This window comes from Ranitomeya variabilis, chromosome 1, assembly GCF_051348905.1.
Source record: "Ranitomeya variabilis isolate aRanVar5 chromosome 1, aRanVar5.hap1, whole genome shotgun sequence".
NCBI classification, from domain to species: domain Eukaryota; kingdom Metazoa; phylum Chordata; class Amphibia; order Anura; family Dendrobatidae; genus Ranitomeya; species Ranitomeya variabilis.
Window position 1 is genome coordinate 761,823,835 of NC_135232.1, and position 15,618 is coordinate 761,839,452.

The following is a 15,618-nucleotide window of genomic DNA, read 5'->3' on the forward strand; positions in this document are numbered from 1 at the left end:
ATGCACAAGTTTATGTTGAAATTTTGGACACTATTCTTATCCCATCAATTGAAAGGATGTTTGGGGATAATGAAATCATTTTTCAAGATGATAATGCATCCTGCCATAGAGCAAAAACTGTGAAAACATTCCTTGAAAAAAGACACAAAGTCAATGTCATGACCTGCAAATAGGTTGGATCTCAATCCAATTGTAAATCTTTGGTGGAAGTTGAAGAAAATGGTCCACGACAAGGCTCCAACCTGCAAAGCTGATCTGGCAACAGCAATCAGAGAAAGTTGGAGCCTGACTGATGAAGAGTACTGTTTGACACTCATTAAGTCCATGACTCAGAGACTGCAAGCTGTTATAAAAGCCAGAGGTGGTGCAACAAAATACTAGTGATGTTTTGGAGTGTTGTTTGTTTGTTTTTCATGATTCCATAATTTTTTCCTCAGAATTGAGTGATCCCATAATTTTTCCCCTATGCTTGGTTAAAAAATGTAACCATTACTGACTACCACATCTTTTGTTGTTGATTTCTTTTAGTGTTTCTTAAAGCCAGAAAGTTGCCATGTGAAATGACTTTAGTTTTGTGCCATGTCTGTGATCTGCTTTTTTTCCACAAAATTAATCAACTGAATGAACATCCTCCAAGGCCGGTGATTCCATAATTTTTGCCAGGGGTTGAAGATGGGCAGCAAGCAGGAGAGAAGGTGTATATAAATGATTGGCCCTGCTGTGAAGCACCGAGCGGCCGTCCTTTGTTTGAACAGTCCCTTTAAGGCCCATAAAGTCTTAATTTTCTGATGATGGAGCTATATGACAGGTTTTTTAACCCCTTCCCAACTATTCTAGTTTTCATTTTTGTGTTTTTCTCCCATTATTCCAAAAGCCATAACTTTTTATTTTCTTGTTTGCATCCATTTAATGATATGAGGGCTTGTTTATGGTGAGATGTGTTGTACTTTTGAATTAAACCATTCAACGAACTGGAAAACTAGAAGGGACAAAAATTCGAAGCATGGTGAAATTGTATCGAAAACACAATTCTCCGGTAGCTTTTGGCTTTTGTTTTTATGGTGTTTATTGTGCTGCATAAATGAACTGGCAATGTGTTCTTTAAGAAAAATTATTATTATTATTTTTTTTTTTTTTTAGTTCATGGAGCTGTGTGAAAGCTTTTTTTTGTCTTTTTTTTCTTTCTTTGCTCCCTGAGCTTATGGTTTATACTGATCCTGATTTTCAGTGGATATTACATTTTTTTTTCTTTGCAGTGTTGTGGCTAACTAAAAAAATAAACAAAGGAGAACCTAATTCTGCCATTTTGAAATAACTTTTTTTTTTTCTTCTCATTACACACTTTACCTATCTTGCACGGAATTAGAGATACTAAATGTTTATATTTCCATTTTTACTTTAACCTACTTGTACTGTATATTGCAATACCACAGTATTATGGTACGTAGTAAAAATCGCCGTCTCCTATGAACTCCAGCCACATGCTGTTCTTCATAGTAGCATTACCATGAAAGACATGCTGGTCTTCAGTAGACCCCCTGACTGTCATGGTATTCTATCTGTGCCGTGCAGTCGTGTCTCGGGGGCGATCTGTGCTTAGAGCAGTGTGCTATATACCGGTAGAGATTAATGACAGTGAGTTCACGTTCACACCTTCAGTATTTTACATATCATATTTTTCATATTATAAGACTTCCTTTTTTCCCCCAAACTTAGGAAAATGGGTGTGTGTCTTATATTCCAGATGTATGTAGAAAAGCCGCGGAGACACCATCACGTGTTTCTCAACGCAAGCAATGAATAGCCAGGTCTTTCACCGGGAAGGAACAACCACGGGAAGGGCAGCATCCAATAAAGGAAAACCACCTATGCCAAGCATGGTATCCATCCACAGACAGCTGTTTCAGGGTATTTGCCCCTCATCAGTGTGGAGTAGGAAACTGGCTATTAGGAGCAGTGCCTAGTGAAAAGACTATAAACATAAGGATGAATGACCTCTGGGAGATCACTGCGTTGAGAAACACGTGATGGTGTCTCCACGGTGTTTAATGTTTTGATCTCCCCGAGGTCATTCATCCTTATGTTTATTATATTCCAGATGTAACTTACAGGGTGGGGAACAGCTGCGATGGAGCGTGGTCACAGGAGGCAGGGTCCCTGCTGCAGGAAGCCTGTGGTGGCAGGAGTGTGGCGATGCTGAGGGCCTTGGGCTGGCAGGGGGGGTTGACCTGGTGATGCGAGGCTGCGGAACCCTTGGCTTAAATAAAAAGTTAGCCTTGAGGCAGGAGCTGCGCATTGATTTCTTGGCGGTGGGTTTCAGGAAATGGTTGTCTGAGGCGGCACATGCACAGATTGTGATCTCGCCCAAGATCTCAATCTGCGCATGCGCCTCAAATTTTTTTTTCCTATTTTTTCCAGACCAAAATTTGGGGTGTGTCTTATAGTCCGTAAAATTCAGTAAGTATTTGTAAGTTAAGTTTGGGAATGGAACAATTAGAGGAAAAGTATAATAGCCCACAGCTGTTTGTTTTACATGTGATTGTTCTATAAAAAAAATATATATATATATTTTGCCTAGGACAACTCCTAAAGTCCCATGGTTTCCAGTACGACCTGTATGCGGACGACACTGTGATCTACCTCTCTGGCCCAGATGTCACCTCTCTGCTGTCCAGAATCCCGGAGTGTCTATCAGCCATATCCTCCTTCAACTCTCGCTTCCTAAAACTCAATGTAGACAAAACCGAACTCATCATCTTTCCCCCATCTCGCGTATCCCCCCTACCTGATCTATCTATTATGGTAAACGGCATCACGCTCTCTCCCACACCTGAAATCCTCTGCCTCGGGGTAACTCTCGACTCTGTCCTGTCCTTCATACCGCACGCCCAAACTCTTGCCACCTCCTGTCGCCTCCAACTCAAAAATTTTGCCAGAATCCATCCTTTCCTCAGCCCACAATCTACTAAAACTCTTGTGCATTCCCTCATCATCTCCCACCTCGATTTCTGCAACACCCTACTCTGGCCTCCCCGCTAACTCCCTTGCACCCCTCCAGTCTGTCCTCAACTCTGCTGCCCGGCTAATCTACCTCTCTCCTCGCTACTCCCCTGCTTCTCCTCTCAGCAAATCCCTCTACTGGCTCCCAATTCCCCAACGAATCCAGTTCAAACTACTAACACTGATCTACAAAGCTATCCACAACCTGTCCCCTCCCTATATCTCTGAACTAATCTCCCACTATCTTCCCTCACGCAATCTTCGATCCTCCCAAAACCTCCTACTCTCCTTCGCACTTATTCTTTCCTCACACAACCGCCTCCCAAGATTTCTCCCGAATATCCCCCATCCTCTGGCATTCCACGCCTCAACACATCCGATTATCCACCACCCTCGGATCCTTCAGACGGAACCTGAAAACCCATCTCTTCAGGAAAGCCTACAGCCTGCAATAACCATTCTGCCGCCTCACCAACCGCCCGCGCTGCCGCCTCACCACCGCCAGAGCTGCCACATCCCCGACCTTCTGTCTCTTCCCCACTATCCCGTAGAATGTAAGTCCGCAAGGACAGGGTCCTCTCCCCTCTGTACCAGTCTGTCATCATAAATTTGTGTACTGTAAATGATATCTATAACCCTTTCTCATGTACAGCACCATAGAATTAATGGTGCTATATAAATAATAATAATATTTTAGCATTTATCCTTTTTAAGGCGACTCCATGCTGCTCATCTAATAAATATCATAGAGCATGCTGACTAGATAATATTAATATAGGAAAAGTCAATGTTGTAGAATGTTCCTGTCTCTGGGTTTTATATATCACCGCTCCTGAAATCGTTAGTTAGAAAACCCTGAGCTCAGCATTTGTATAGACCGCTGTTGTAACACTGGGAAATTTCCCGCACTGCATCCTTACTAAAAGGATAATGTGTCCTGTAGGTTATGGCTCCCATTCTCTGTGACAGTTACAGTTGTTGCTGTCCCCACCTAACCTTCAGCATGTCAGTGTTTTCATCTTCCTATTCACAGTTGAAAGGAACATGCTGGATTTCCTGCAGCACGTGTCTTCCGATAAAGATGTCCGAACAGCAAGTACCGAGGCCGACAAGACCTTGTCTGAGTTTGATGTAGAGAAAAGTATGCGGGAGGATGTGTATAGAAGACTTGAGCACTTGCAGGTTAGACCACCATTAATCACCAGTTTCCTGCCCACCTTATAATGGATGCTTCGGGGTTATTCCTTGCCCATAGTCCAGATGCAGTATTATTAAATGTTCTGTAAGGCACCATTAGCAGGTCTTGGAAAACTGAAGCAAACATTTGCATCATTTCTGCGTTCCTTATGAACCTGTCTTGCCACATAATTGAATAAAAGTCCTCAAAATGTTTAACTCTGAAGTACACTCAGGCACAGTTTAATCCGTTTAGTTGATGTGTATGCATCTGTGATATACATCACATACACTGTGTTTTATTAAAGAGGTGGTCCACTGCAATGTATAATGCACCCATTGATTTATACCTTTTTTACACAGGTATTTTTGTAAATACTTTGTTGCCAAATTTGCCTGTAAGTGGCGCTATCGCTGCTCACCCAGTCCCAAACATGTGACCCCTGCTGCTGATATCCGCTGATGTCACATCAACATCTGGGCTCCCTTGCATCACCCAGGCGTGACCCTACTAATGAAAGCAAGCGGAGAGATAACACGCTGGATACTGGGCTGTGACGTGTGGTGAAACACCACCAACAGTCAATCAGGGGGAGTGCATGCGACAGTGACGCAAGGGGGTCAATATTGCCACACTAGCCATGCGATTATGCTGCAGAGCCGGACCCACGGCTGACACCTGCCTGCAGAAGCATTTTTGTCTCTTTCTTCAATATGTTAGGTATTCATTATGCAAACTAGGGGGCGGGTCTCTGAGTGATCCACTGATCAGCAGTTTGCATTATGCATATATAATCAGGAGCCCCACATACATGAACCCCGCTTTAGGGCACGAGAATCTCATTAACACAAAACTGAAAATAAAGATTAAGAAATAGCCACAAGACGGATGTCATCACTAGGCATCATTGTATTCAGTATAACGGTGCCGACCTGACACTGTAGGTAACTGTGCACAATCCTGCTGACAGGTTCCCTTTAAAAGGTTTAAATTGATGGGCAAATTATACAATGTAGTGGACCACCTCTTTTAAGTTGAAGAAGCACTCCTAACAAAGTTTTTATCCTCTTAATATATTGCAATAATAATTATGCAGCGCTGTGTACTTACAATTGCTCATTGTGCCTTTCTACCCAGCTAATTCTTCTGTTCTTTGCTCTATGTAGAAGCAGAAATCTTCACCTCCTGACCCAGCTGCCAACCATACCCCCCCCCTACATTTGCAGTGACTTATACAGAGATAATTGACCTCCTGTTTCTACATAAACCTTAGGATTCAGTTAGCCTGTTTTTAATCATGTCGTATCATAGACTTGATAGAGAAGGGAAGAAAAAATGGAATAGGCAAACTGAGCAATTTTAAGTACACAGTGTTATTTGATAATGACTGCAATGTATTAAGAGGATAAAAATTTGGAATGGAGTGCTACTTTAAGTGTAGCTAAGGCTCTGTTCACATTACAGTATGTGTTTAAGAATGCTCTGCATAGAGGAGTGTAATAGTCTGCCTGCTAATATTGTAGAAAAATGACATGTTATTTTTGGGAAAATGACCCAACAAGTGTGAAAAATATATAAATATATAGGGTATAAATGCATTGTGACCATAGCATAACTGGGTCAAATAAGATGCAACTCTATATTGTGTGGTTGGTTAATTGATTTTCATTAGCATACTAGGCCAAATAACCACTCCTTTATTGTACCTATTTCTCCTTCGCCTCATTGGGGGACACAGGACCGTGGGTGTATGCTGCTGCCAATAGGAGGCTGACACTAGGTTAATACAAAGAAAGTTTGATCCTCCCCTGCAATATACACCCTCCTGCTGGCTCCTAGAGAACCATTTCTTGCTTAGTGTCCGTAGGAGGCACAAGGGTCTGCTATTCAGACCAAAAACTCTTTTTTTTTTTTAACTTTTGATTTTTAATTCTAAAGATTTTTTTTTTTTTTTTTACCTGGACTAAGGGGCGGCGGATCCTTTCAAGGCTTCGATCTCCCCGAACCAACAACAGGCGAGCATGTGGAGTGTCTCCTCCATGTATCCTCTCCTGCAACGTAGGATGCCATGCCTGGGATGATTTTTAGGGGCGACAGGTCTCTTAAAGGGCATCGATCTCCCCGCACCATCAACAGATGAGCACATGGAGTGTCGCCTCTATGTACCCTCATCTGCAGCCAGGCCTAATGCCGGACAACCAGCCCTGTTCACCAGGATTAAACCCCTTGGATGCACAGAGTCACCTTCTATTTTAGAGTCCGTGCAGCCCTCACTGCTACACCACTGTCTAGTGGATGAAGCAAGGAGGCGGACGGTTCCTTTCCATCTTCCTATGAAAGGGAGAGTAGATTGATGGTTTTTAACCTTATCCCTGCATCGTCCAAAAAATCACCAGCGACAGCTGCACAACAGAGGTATCTGCACTACAACGAAGGTACCTGCAGCTTTATCCGAAGGACATCTCCTACCACTCCTGGTAAGCGCTGAGAGGGGAGTCTTTGAGCGGTCCGTGCACAGGCAGCAGACTAGTTGGGGGGGGGGGGTATGTTCTGTTTTTAGGGCCTGGGTAAAAATGTAGTCCCCGGCTTTAGCTTTGTACAGGCCGAAGCTCCGCCACCCACTATGATGTGATTCGTCGGCTCCACCCACTTTTCTGGCGCTTCTCATTCTGATCGAGAGTTGCCCATGAAATTTCGTCGGCCATCTCCCTACACCCTGTCACAAGCTGACAGGGCCTCCGGATGCTCAGGAAGCCTCCTGCTTACCCGGATAGCGATGCAAAGTGTGATTCTCGTGGTTGGAACACAGGACCTGGGTAGGAGCGCTGCCATTAGCGCTCTCTCTCTCTCCCTTTCAGTATCCTATCCTATGTGGGAACCATGATTAAGGGGGCACATAGGTGTATATCATGTCCCAGCCTCAGGCACCTAAAAAGTCCCATAAGACTTAGTCTGTTTCACTTCATGTAACTCCTGCCAGTCTGCGTTTCCAAAAGCTCAGAGTTTGCCACGCTGCAAAGCCTGTGACCCCAAATGCGCTCAGGAGCCCCCCGCTGACACTGAGCCCAGTGTCCGTAGTCCCTCTTAGTGGGTCTCGTCTCTGTTTAAATCTATGACTTCTCTGGCCAAAGCCCTTGAATCCTTCAGTGTTCCTTCAGGGGATCATGGCGTTTACACATCTGACGCAGTGAGACCTTCCCCCTACACGGGAACAGTTGGCTAGCAGGGGCCTCACACAATCTAGAAACGTACAAGCGTCCAGGAAACAGATGCGTAGTACGTTACCAGTACAGTCACGTACCATGGCATCCGTGAGTTTCGTTTCTCGTTCTCCCTCTCCAGACGTTGGTAACGAACTCGATTCTGAGTATGAATCGGACGTCTCCTTAGATCCGGATTCGCCAGACTTTGAGGACGGTTGATTCTCTGATAGAGGCCATCAACCAAACTCTGAAGGTTGACAAAGTCTTCGGCTCTTTGCCGGATCACTCTGTGTACTTCAAAAAAGCTAAGCGTCCTCATAGAACATTCACCCGGAGTTTCGGGATATAGTTAATCAGCACAGGGAGCGACTGGATAAGCGCTTTACAGGACAAACACTGCTTGAGGCGAAGTACCCTTTCTCAGCTGATCCTAGAAAAGATTGGGCCATGTCCCCTGTAGTAGCCCCGCCAGTCTCTCTCCTGGCATCCAAAACTCTTCTATCCCAGCCGGACGGATCATCTATTAAAAATCCCACTGACTGCCAGATATAAAATTTGTCTCGATCTGTCTGAGGCCGCAGATGCGGCTCTATATCCTTCCTTCGTTGCAGCGTGGGTAGCTAAAGCAATGGTTTCCTGGTTGGAGACTTTGGCTAATTCCATTCAGAGCAGTAATCTTGCTCCGGAGACAGCACAGCTGGCTAGCCAAATTCCTTAGGCAGGAGATTATCTACTACAAGCTTCTTTGTATGCGGCCAACTGTGCGGCTCTATCGGCGGCAAATACCATCACGATCAGAAGATCATTATGGCTCAGAATGGAAGGTGGATTCTGCGTCAAAAAGTCTCTGGCATCTCTTCCTTACCAGAGTGGGTGTTTGTTTGGAGAGCAGCTGGATCATTATCTCAGATGCTAAGGGAGGAAAGAGCAAGTTTCTTCCCCAGCAGAGGCTTAGGCGTCCTTTTCGGCATCAACAACAAATGCGTTTCTGATCCTTTTGCACCAGTCAGGGTTGGTCCACTACCACTACCTCTTCAGGATCAGGATGCTCTCCTAGCACTAACAGAGAACCCCAGGAATCCTTTAGGCCCAATCAGCGATGGATGGGCCGGCTCAAACAGTCTGGATGTAAGGGATCTAGGTCCGACAGATTTTCCGCCCAATGACTCATGGAGTTATCCGGTTGACACCAGCAGGGTAGGCGGTCGCCTACTTTTGTTTCACCAGGTCTGGCTTTGTCGTTCACGACGAATAGGTCAGAGACCTGGTGTCTTCCGGATACAAAATTGATTTTTCTTCGCGTCCCCTAGTTCATTTCTTTCCTTCCCAACTTCCAGCATCAAGGGCAAGGGCAAAGGCTCTTTCCCGAGCCATAGGCTGTTTCCCGAGCCATAGACTCTTTGCGCCGAGATGGCCTCATTGTCCTGGTTCCGGAAAACAAAAGGTTAGAGGGATTCTACTCCAACCTATTCTTTGTCCTAAAAAAGGACGGAAAAGTGAGACCCATACTAGACCTCAAACTTTTAAATGAGTTTGTCAAGGTCTGTCGTTTCCACATGGAGTCTCTGCGTTCGGTCATTACCTCAATGTAAAAAGGGGAGTTTCTAGCATCCATCTATATTCGAGATGCTTACCTGCACATCCCGATTCCTCCCCCCCCCCCCCGAAAAAAAATAGTAAAAAGTTCCTACGTTTCACCATTCACGAACAGCATTTTCCGTTCGCGGCTTTGCTCTTTGGCCTTGCTACCGCTCCCAGGGTCTTCACGAAGGCCATGGAGGCAGTCATGTCCATCCTGCACTCTCGTGGCGTGGTTGTACTACCCTATCTGGATGACCTCCTGGTCAAGGGTCCTTCTTTCCACAACTGCGCGGAGTCTGTTCTTATCACTTGTGATACTCTTTCTCGTCTGGGTTGGCTGATAGTTAGTCAAGTCTTCCCCCGTTCCAGCTCAGCAGAGATCCTTTTTAGGCATGACTCTGGACTTCTCTCGAGGATTGGTGATTCTGCCTCAAGATAAGGTCCTAGCCCTTCAACAAGGAGCCCGCCCACTTCCTCAGTCGTCCCCTCATTCCATCTGCTTTGCGATGAGGGTACTGGACAAAATGGTGGCAGCAATGGAAGCGGTTCCTTTTGCACAGATGCACCACTGTCCTCTACAGCATGCTTTTCTAACGGCTTGGGACAGGAACCCTTTCTCCCTCGACTGCCGGTGCCACCTATCCCTGCGGGTCAGTAGGTAAGGTATATTGGTGTGCACTCAGTCAGTTTAGAGTGAAGTGCTGGTGCCACGGACTATGAAAGTCCTAGGAATCAAATAATATATGCCAAAAAAAGTGTGAATTTATTAAACACAAACAGCACATGGTTGCTTACTATGTATTTGTAATTTGCTCCCAAGATAGTATAATGTTTCGAGTCTTACTCATATAGTCGCTAAAAGACAAAACAAAAGTAGAAGTAAATATTAACATAAAATATATACAGGTTACATGCATGGAGCAGAAGCAAATCCGTATGCGTGTTTATCAGACAGCAAAATAGCAGCCATAGAACCTTATAGGCACCAATAGTACACCAGAGAGAGTACAAAGCAGTAATTGCATATAGGTATATAAGGCCTGGAGATTCTAGTGGTATATAGCCAGTAGGAGACAAGAACAAAAAAGGAAGAAAAGGTCTCTGGTTACCTTAATATTTTAGTAATAAGCATACATAGCGAGTCCTTTTTAAAGGCTTGGGGTGGTGCTGTAGAAGATTTTTGGAATTGTAAAAGGTTAGTATCCCATAGCATGAAATAAAATCTGTAATCACTCCAAATGTCCAAAAATAGGTACCTATTATGTGGTGAAGTGGTATGCGACCAGTGAAGAACTGCTGCCCTGTATGAGGGACCTGTAATGGGCTAAAATAAGAAATGTCGTAAGCCTGCAGAGAGAATGATTATTGAACAATGCATTGCTGAATGTACACCTTTCCCCTTTATCTATCATTCTCGGTACATAAAACAATGCATTTTCAATAATCATTCTCTCTGCAGGCTTACGACATTTCTTATTTTAACCCTTTACAGGTCCCTCATACAGGGCAGCAGCTCTTCACTAGTCACATACCATTTCACCACAATATAGGTACCTATTTTTGGACCTTTGGAGTGACTTCAGATTTTATTTCATGTTATGGAATACTAACCTTTTACAATTCCAAAAATCTTCTACAGCACCACCCTAAGCCTTAAAAAGGACTCGCTATGTATGCTTATTAATAAAATATTAAGATAACCATAGACCTTTTCTTTTTTTTCTTGTGTCCTACTGGCTATATACCACTAGAATCTCCAGACCTCTTGCCTTATTTACCTATATGCAATTACTGCTTTATACTCACTCTGGTGTACTCTAGGTGCCTATAAGGTTCTATGGCTGCTATTTTGCTGTCTGATAAACACTCATACGGATTGCTTCTGCTCCATGCATGTAACATGTATATATTTTATGTTAATATTTACTTCTCCTTTTGTTTTGTCTTTTAGCGACTATGAGTAAGACTCGGGAGAGTAAAAACGTCACACTATCTCGGTCGCTTACTATGTATTGTAATTTGCTCCCATGTGCTGTTCATGTTTAATAAATTCACACTTTTTTGGCATATATGACTTTGAGTGTGCGGTGTCTTCCAATATTTTATCCCTGTGGGTCAGGCAGACTCTCAGATGGTGGACATTGAGTTCTTCCCTCAACCAGGGAAAAACCTTTCTCCCGTTTCAGTGGCTAGTGGTTACTACCGATGCCAGTCTTCTGGGCTGGGTAGCAGTTTTTCGTCACCACGCTGCTGGTCATCTCAGGACTCGAAACTTCCAATCAATGTCTTGGAATTCCAAGCGATGTGGCTCGCGCCACTGCAGTTTCATTATATCCTAGCAGGTCACCCCATCCAAATTCAATCGGACAACGCCACGGCTGTGGCATACATCAACCACCAAGGGGGTACCCGCAGCAGGACGGCCATGTGCGAGGTATCTCGCATTCTTCGATGGGCAGAGAGGAACCTCTCGGTAATCTCAGCAGTACACATACCAGGTGTGGAAAACTGGGTGGCAGACTTACTCAGCTGCCAGGGTCTTGCCTCAGGGGAGTGGGAACTTCATCCGGATGATTTCCAACAGATCTGTTCATTGGGGGACCCCGGATGTGGATCTCATAGCGTCCAGACTGAACACCAAGGTCTCCAGGTTCATAGCTCGGTCGCAAGATCTAAGAGCCATAGGAGTGGATGCTCTGGTTCTTTCGTGCAACAGTTCTATCTTCCGTACATTTTCTTCCCCCGCTGCCACTTTTTCCGAGAGTCATCAAAAAGATCACGGCAGAAGGGGTTCCAGTGATCCTGGTCGCTCCGGATTGGCCACGCTGGGCGTGATTCGTAGAATTGGTGCGCCTCGTCACCGACACACCCTGGCGACTGCCGGATCGTCCAGATCTGCTCTCCCAGGGGCCGATTTACCACCAGAACTCAGCGGCCCTGTGTTTAGTGGCTTGGCCGTTGAATCCTGGATTCCGACCGAGGCTAATTTTTCAGAAGAGGTCGCGTCCACAATGATCATTGCTCGTAAGCCTGCATCGGTACGCATTTATCACCATACCTGGAAGACGTTTTTTGCTTGATGCAAAGCTCGTGGACTTCTCCCCCTCGTCTTCTCTATTCCCACCATTTTAGAATTCCTACAGACCAGTCTGGACTCAGGCTTGGCGCTCAGCTGGCTCAAGGGCCAGATCTCTGCCTTATTGGTTTTATTCCAACGTAGGATTGTGACAAAACCTCAGGTGAAGACGTTCATGCAGGGGGTTACTCATGTGCTTTCCCCCTATCGCATGCTTTTAGACCCTTGGGACCTTAACTTGGTCTTGGGACCTTAACTTGGTCTTGGGAGTCTTACAGGAAGCTCCTTTTGAACTGCTTCAGGACATTTCACTCGCCTTTCTGTCCTGGAAAGTTGCTTTTCTCATGGCAATCACATCAATCAGCCGGGTTTCGGAGCTGGCTGCTCTGTCCTGTGAGGCGCCTTTCCTCATTTTCCATCAGGACAAGGTTGTCCTCCGGCCGTCCCCATCCTTTTTGCCCAAGGTTGTCTCATCCTTCCACCTTAACGAGGACATTGTTCTTCCTTCATTTTGTCCAACTCCAGTCCACAAGGTGGAAAGGGCTCTCCATACTCTGGATGTAGTCAGAGCTCTGAGAAGGTACATATCAAGGATGGCATCCTTCCGAAGGTCGGATTCTCTTTGTTCATGCTTCGTGAGGGGCACAGGAAGGGCCTAGCCGCTTCAAAGGTCACAATAGCTATGTGGATTCGTTCCACCATTCAGGAGTCCTACCACATCAGAGGTAAGTCTATCCCAGTGGGGATCAGAGCGCACTCCACTCAGTTGGTGCTTCCTGGGCCATTTGGCATCAGGCGTCGGCAGAGCAGATCTGTAAAGTTGCGACTTGGTCCAGCCTACATACTTTCTCAAAGCATTATAATGTTCATACTCAAGCTTCAGCTTATGCGGGGCTGGGCAGAAGAATTCTGCAGGATACGGTGGCGCACACCTAGGCAGTTATGTGAAGCCTGATGTTTTCTATTGTTTTCCCATCCAGGTCCTGTGTCCCCCAACGAGGCGAAGGAGAAACAGGGATTTTTGTGTACTAACCGTAAAATCCTTTTCTCCGAGCCACTCATTGGGGGACACAGCACCCACCCTGTTAGCCTAATGGCTGGTGTTTTTCTTTAGTTTGTCATGTTGTACTCTTATATGTTGTTAATGTTCTCCTACTGCTTTTGCACTTAACTGGTTCTCTAGTTGCCAGCAGGAGGGTGTATACTGCAGAGGAGGAGCTAACTTTCTTTGTATTAACTTAGTGTCAGCCTCTTAGTGGCAACAGCATACACCCACGGTCCTGTGTCCCCCAATGAGTGGCTCGGAGAAGAGGATTTTACAAAGAGTACACAAAAATCCCTGTTTTACAGGATGCAGTTGAGTACATCATAATGTTAAAGTACCGATCGTTATACGATTGTTGCCCTTCTTAAAAGGTTATTCCAAGAATCATACATTATGCCCTATCGAAAGTATAGAGTAAACTTGCTGATTGCTGGAGGCCCCAAGGATGAGTCTCCTGGGAACTAGGCCTGACAGAAGCCCATTTTGAATCACCTGACCGCTGCTTTATTAATGGTCTATGGGACTGCAAAAGAAAGAAGAGTACATTTCTTGGCGGAAGGAAAATTCCAGCAACTTACTGGTAATAAAATCTTCAAGTCTTTATTTCAAAACATAAAAATTCATGTTCTGTGTAATACCACTCAGACACGCTTCTGGCATGAACTGCCCTTAATCACTGAGTATAGCAGGAACCACATAAGTCATTTAAAAAAAAAAAAAAAAAGCACTGACCAATCATGAAACAGCAAAAACACACGGATGCCAAATAATTACATATGAACAATTTATAGGTTACACAAATGAATGAACATAGTTTGGTTACTAAAATTCATTCTCCGCGGCTGTTTGGTGTCTTAATTCCATTTCCCGAGATTCAAAAGTTTTTTTCCTCCAATTACCACCTCTATCTGGGCAATTAACCCTTTCAACTCCAAAAAGTTAAGATCTTTGATGTTCCCCTCATGTACCTCTAGAAAATGTTTGGAAACTCTTGAATGTTTTGTTTTTATTATTAGTTTTCTGTAAGTGTTACGAAATCTATTTATTTATATTTTTTTTTAGCTTCCGATTAGTGCTTATATTTAATGCTACATGCCTTACACTGATCACCGCACACCACATACTTGGTGTCGCAATTAATGAATGTCATGTGCAGGAGCGAAATGTATGGTAATATGTGCCAATATGCTCATAGAACAAATAAGGTCGATGACACACAAGGTATTAATGCATTCATTCATTAGACACTAAACAGCCGCGGGGAATGAGTAGTAGAAATGATACTAATTATTCCATATCCGTGTGTTTTTGCTGTTTCATGATTGGTCAGTGCTTTTTTTTTTATTTTTTGTTATGTGGTTCCTGCTATACTCAGTCATCAAGGGCAGTTCATTCCAATAACGCGTCTGGTGGTATTACACCTACCATCATGAATTTTTATGTTTTGAAATAAAGACTTGAAGATTTTATTAAAGGGAAGGTGCCACCAGTTTTCTTGTATTTTTTTTTTTTGTGAAATTAAGCTTATAATAGTAATTAAAATGTATTAATGCAATGTTTGCACTGTTTGCAAACATTTCTATATGAAAAATATTATATTTTTTTTTAGAAATATACATATTTACCACTAGGGGGAGCATTTTCCGTTTTAGACCTCAAGCAGCTACAGTAAGACTCACCAGCTTTACTGTTAGCTGGAAAATCTGGGCAGTAACTGCTGACATCAGCATTTCCCTCCCCTTTTGGGTGGTCTAATATCCCTGGGGCAGAATGAAGAGCAGCATCACAGGGCAGAGCCATTTTGTGTGTGACTGACCTGTGATCTGCTATCACCAGCAGTTACTGCATTAGAAGCACAGCTTGCTTACAGAGGAGCAGAACACAGTGGACTCAGCAGCATCTGGACCCAAGGAAGAGTGAAGACATCTGGTGTGCATGGAGCAGCATTAGGAGCTGTCTGACTCATCCCTCAAGAAGATAAGAAGGAGCTCCAGGTCTGCAGTGAATAGCCAGGCATTATGGAGGGAGGGGAAAGATACATTGTATGGCTAAGGGTATGTGTCCACGTTCAGGATTGCTTCAGGCTGAAAAACGCACGATTTTTTTCCTGCACAGTGGAGACAGGATTTCATGAAATCCCCTCCACTATGCTGTAACATCTGGACGCTGCGTCAAAAACGCAGCGTTTCCTGAATGTGGAAACATACCCTAAGAGTGACTGATGGGAGAGAAAAAGGCATGAAGTATGATGAGTGAGACACATATGGAGTGTGATGGGGACATACACATTGAGGCTGTGTGCACACGTTCAGGATTTTACGCATTTTTTTAGCGTTTGTTCTCTATAAAAATGCGATAAAAACAATTTTAAAGTGCATACATATGCATCCCATCATTTATAATGCATTCCGCAATTTTTGTGCATATGTTGCGTTATTTCTGGGAAAAAAACGCATTGCAGTAAAAAACGCAACATGTTCTGCGCATGCCGTGTCTCCCCCTTTGATGTGGGCTCCGGCGGTGAGCCCACATCAAA

The 15,618-nt window shown here is 44.3% G+C and overlaps 1 protein-coding gene across 2 annotated transcripts in view; it reads left to right on the forward strand.

Annotated features, from left to right (window-relative positions):
- Positions 1 to 15,618, forward strand: part of THOP1 (thimet oligopeptidase 1) — an 80,969-nt gene that overhangs the window by 13,454 nt on the left and 51,897 nt on the right. For both annotated transcript variants that reach the window (XM_077271643.1, XM_077271644.1), the window contains exon 3: positions 4,034 to 4,182. In XM_077271643.1, the coding sequence (XP_077127758.1) occupies positions 4,034 to 4,182 (149 nt within the window). The remainder of the gene's footprint in view (positions 1 to 4,033; positions 4,183 to 15,618) is intronic.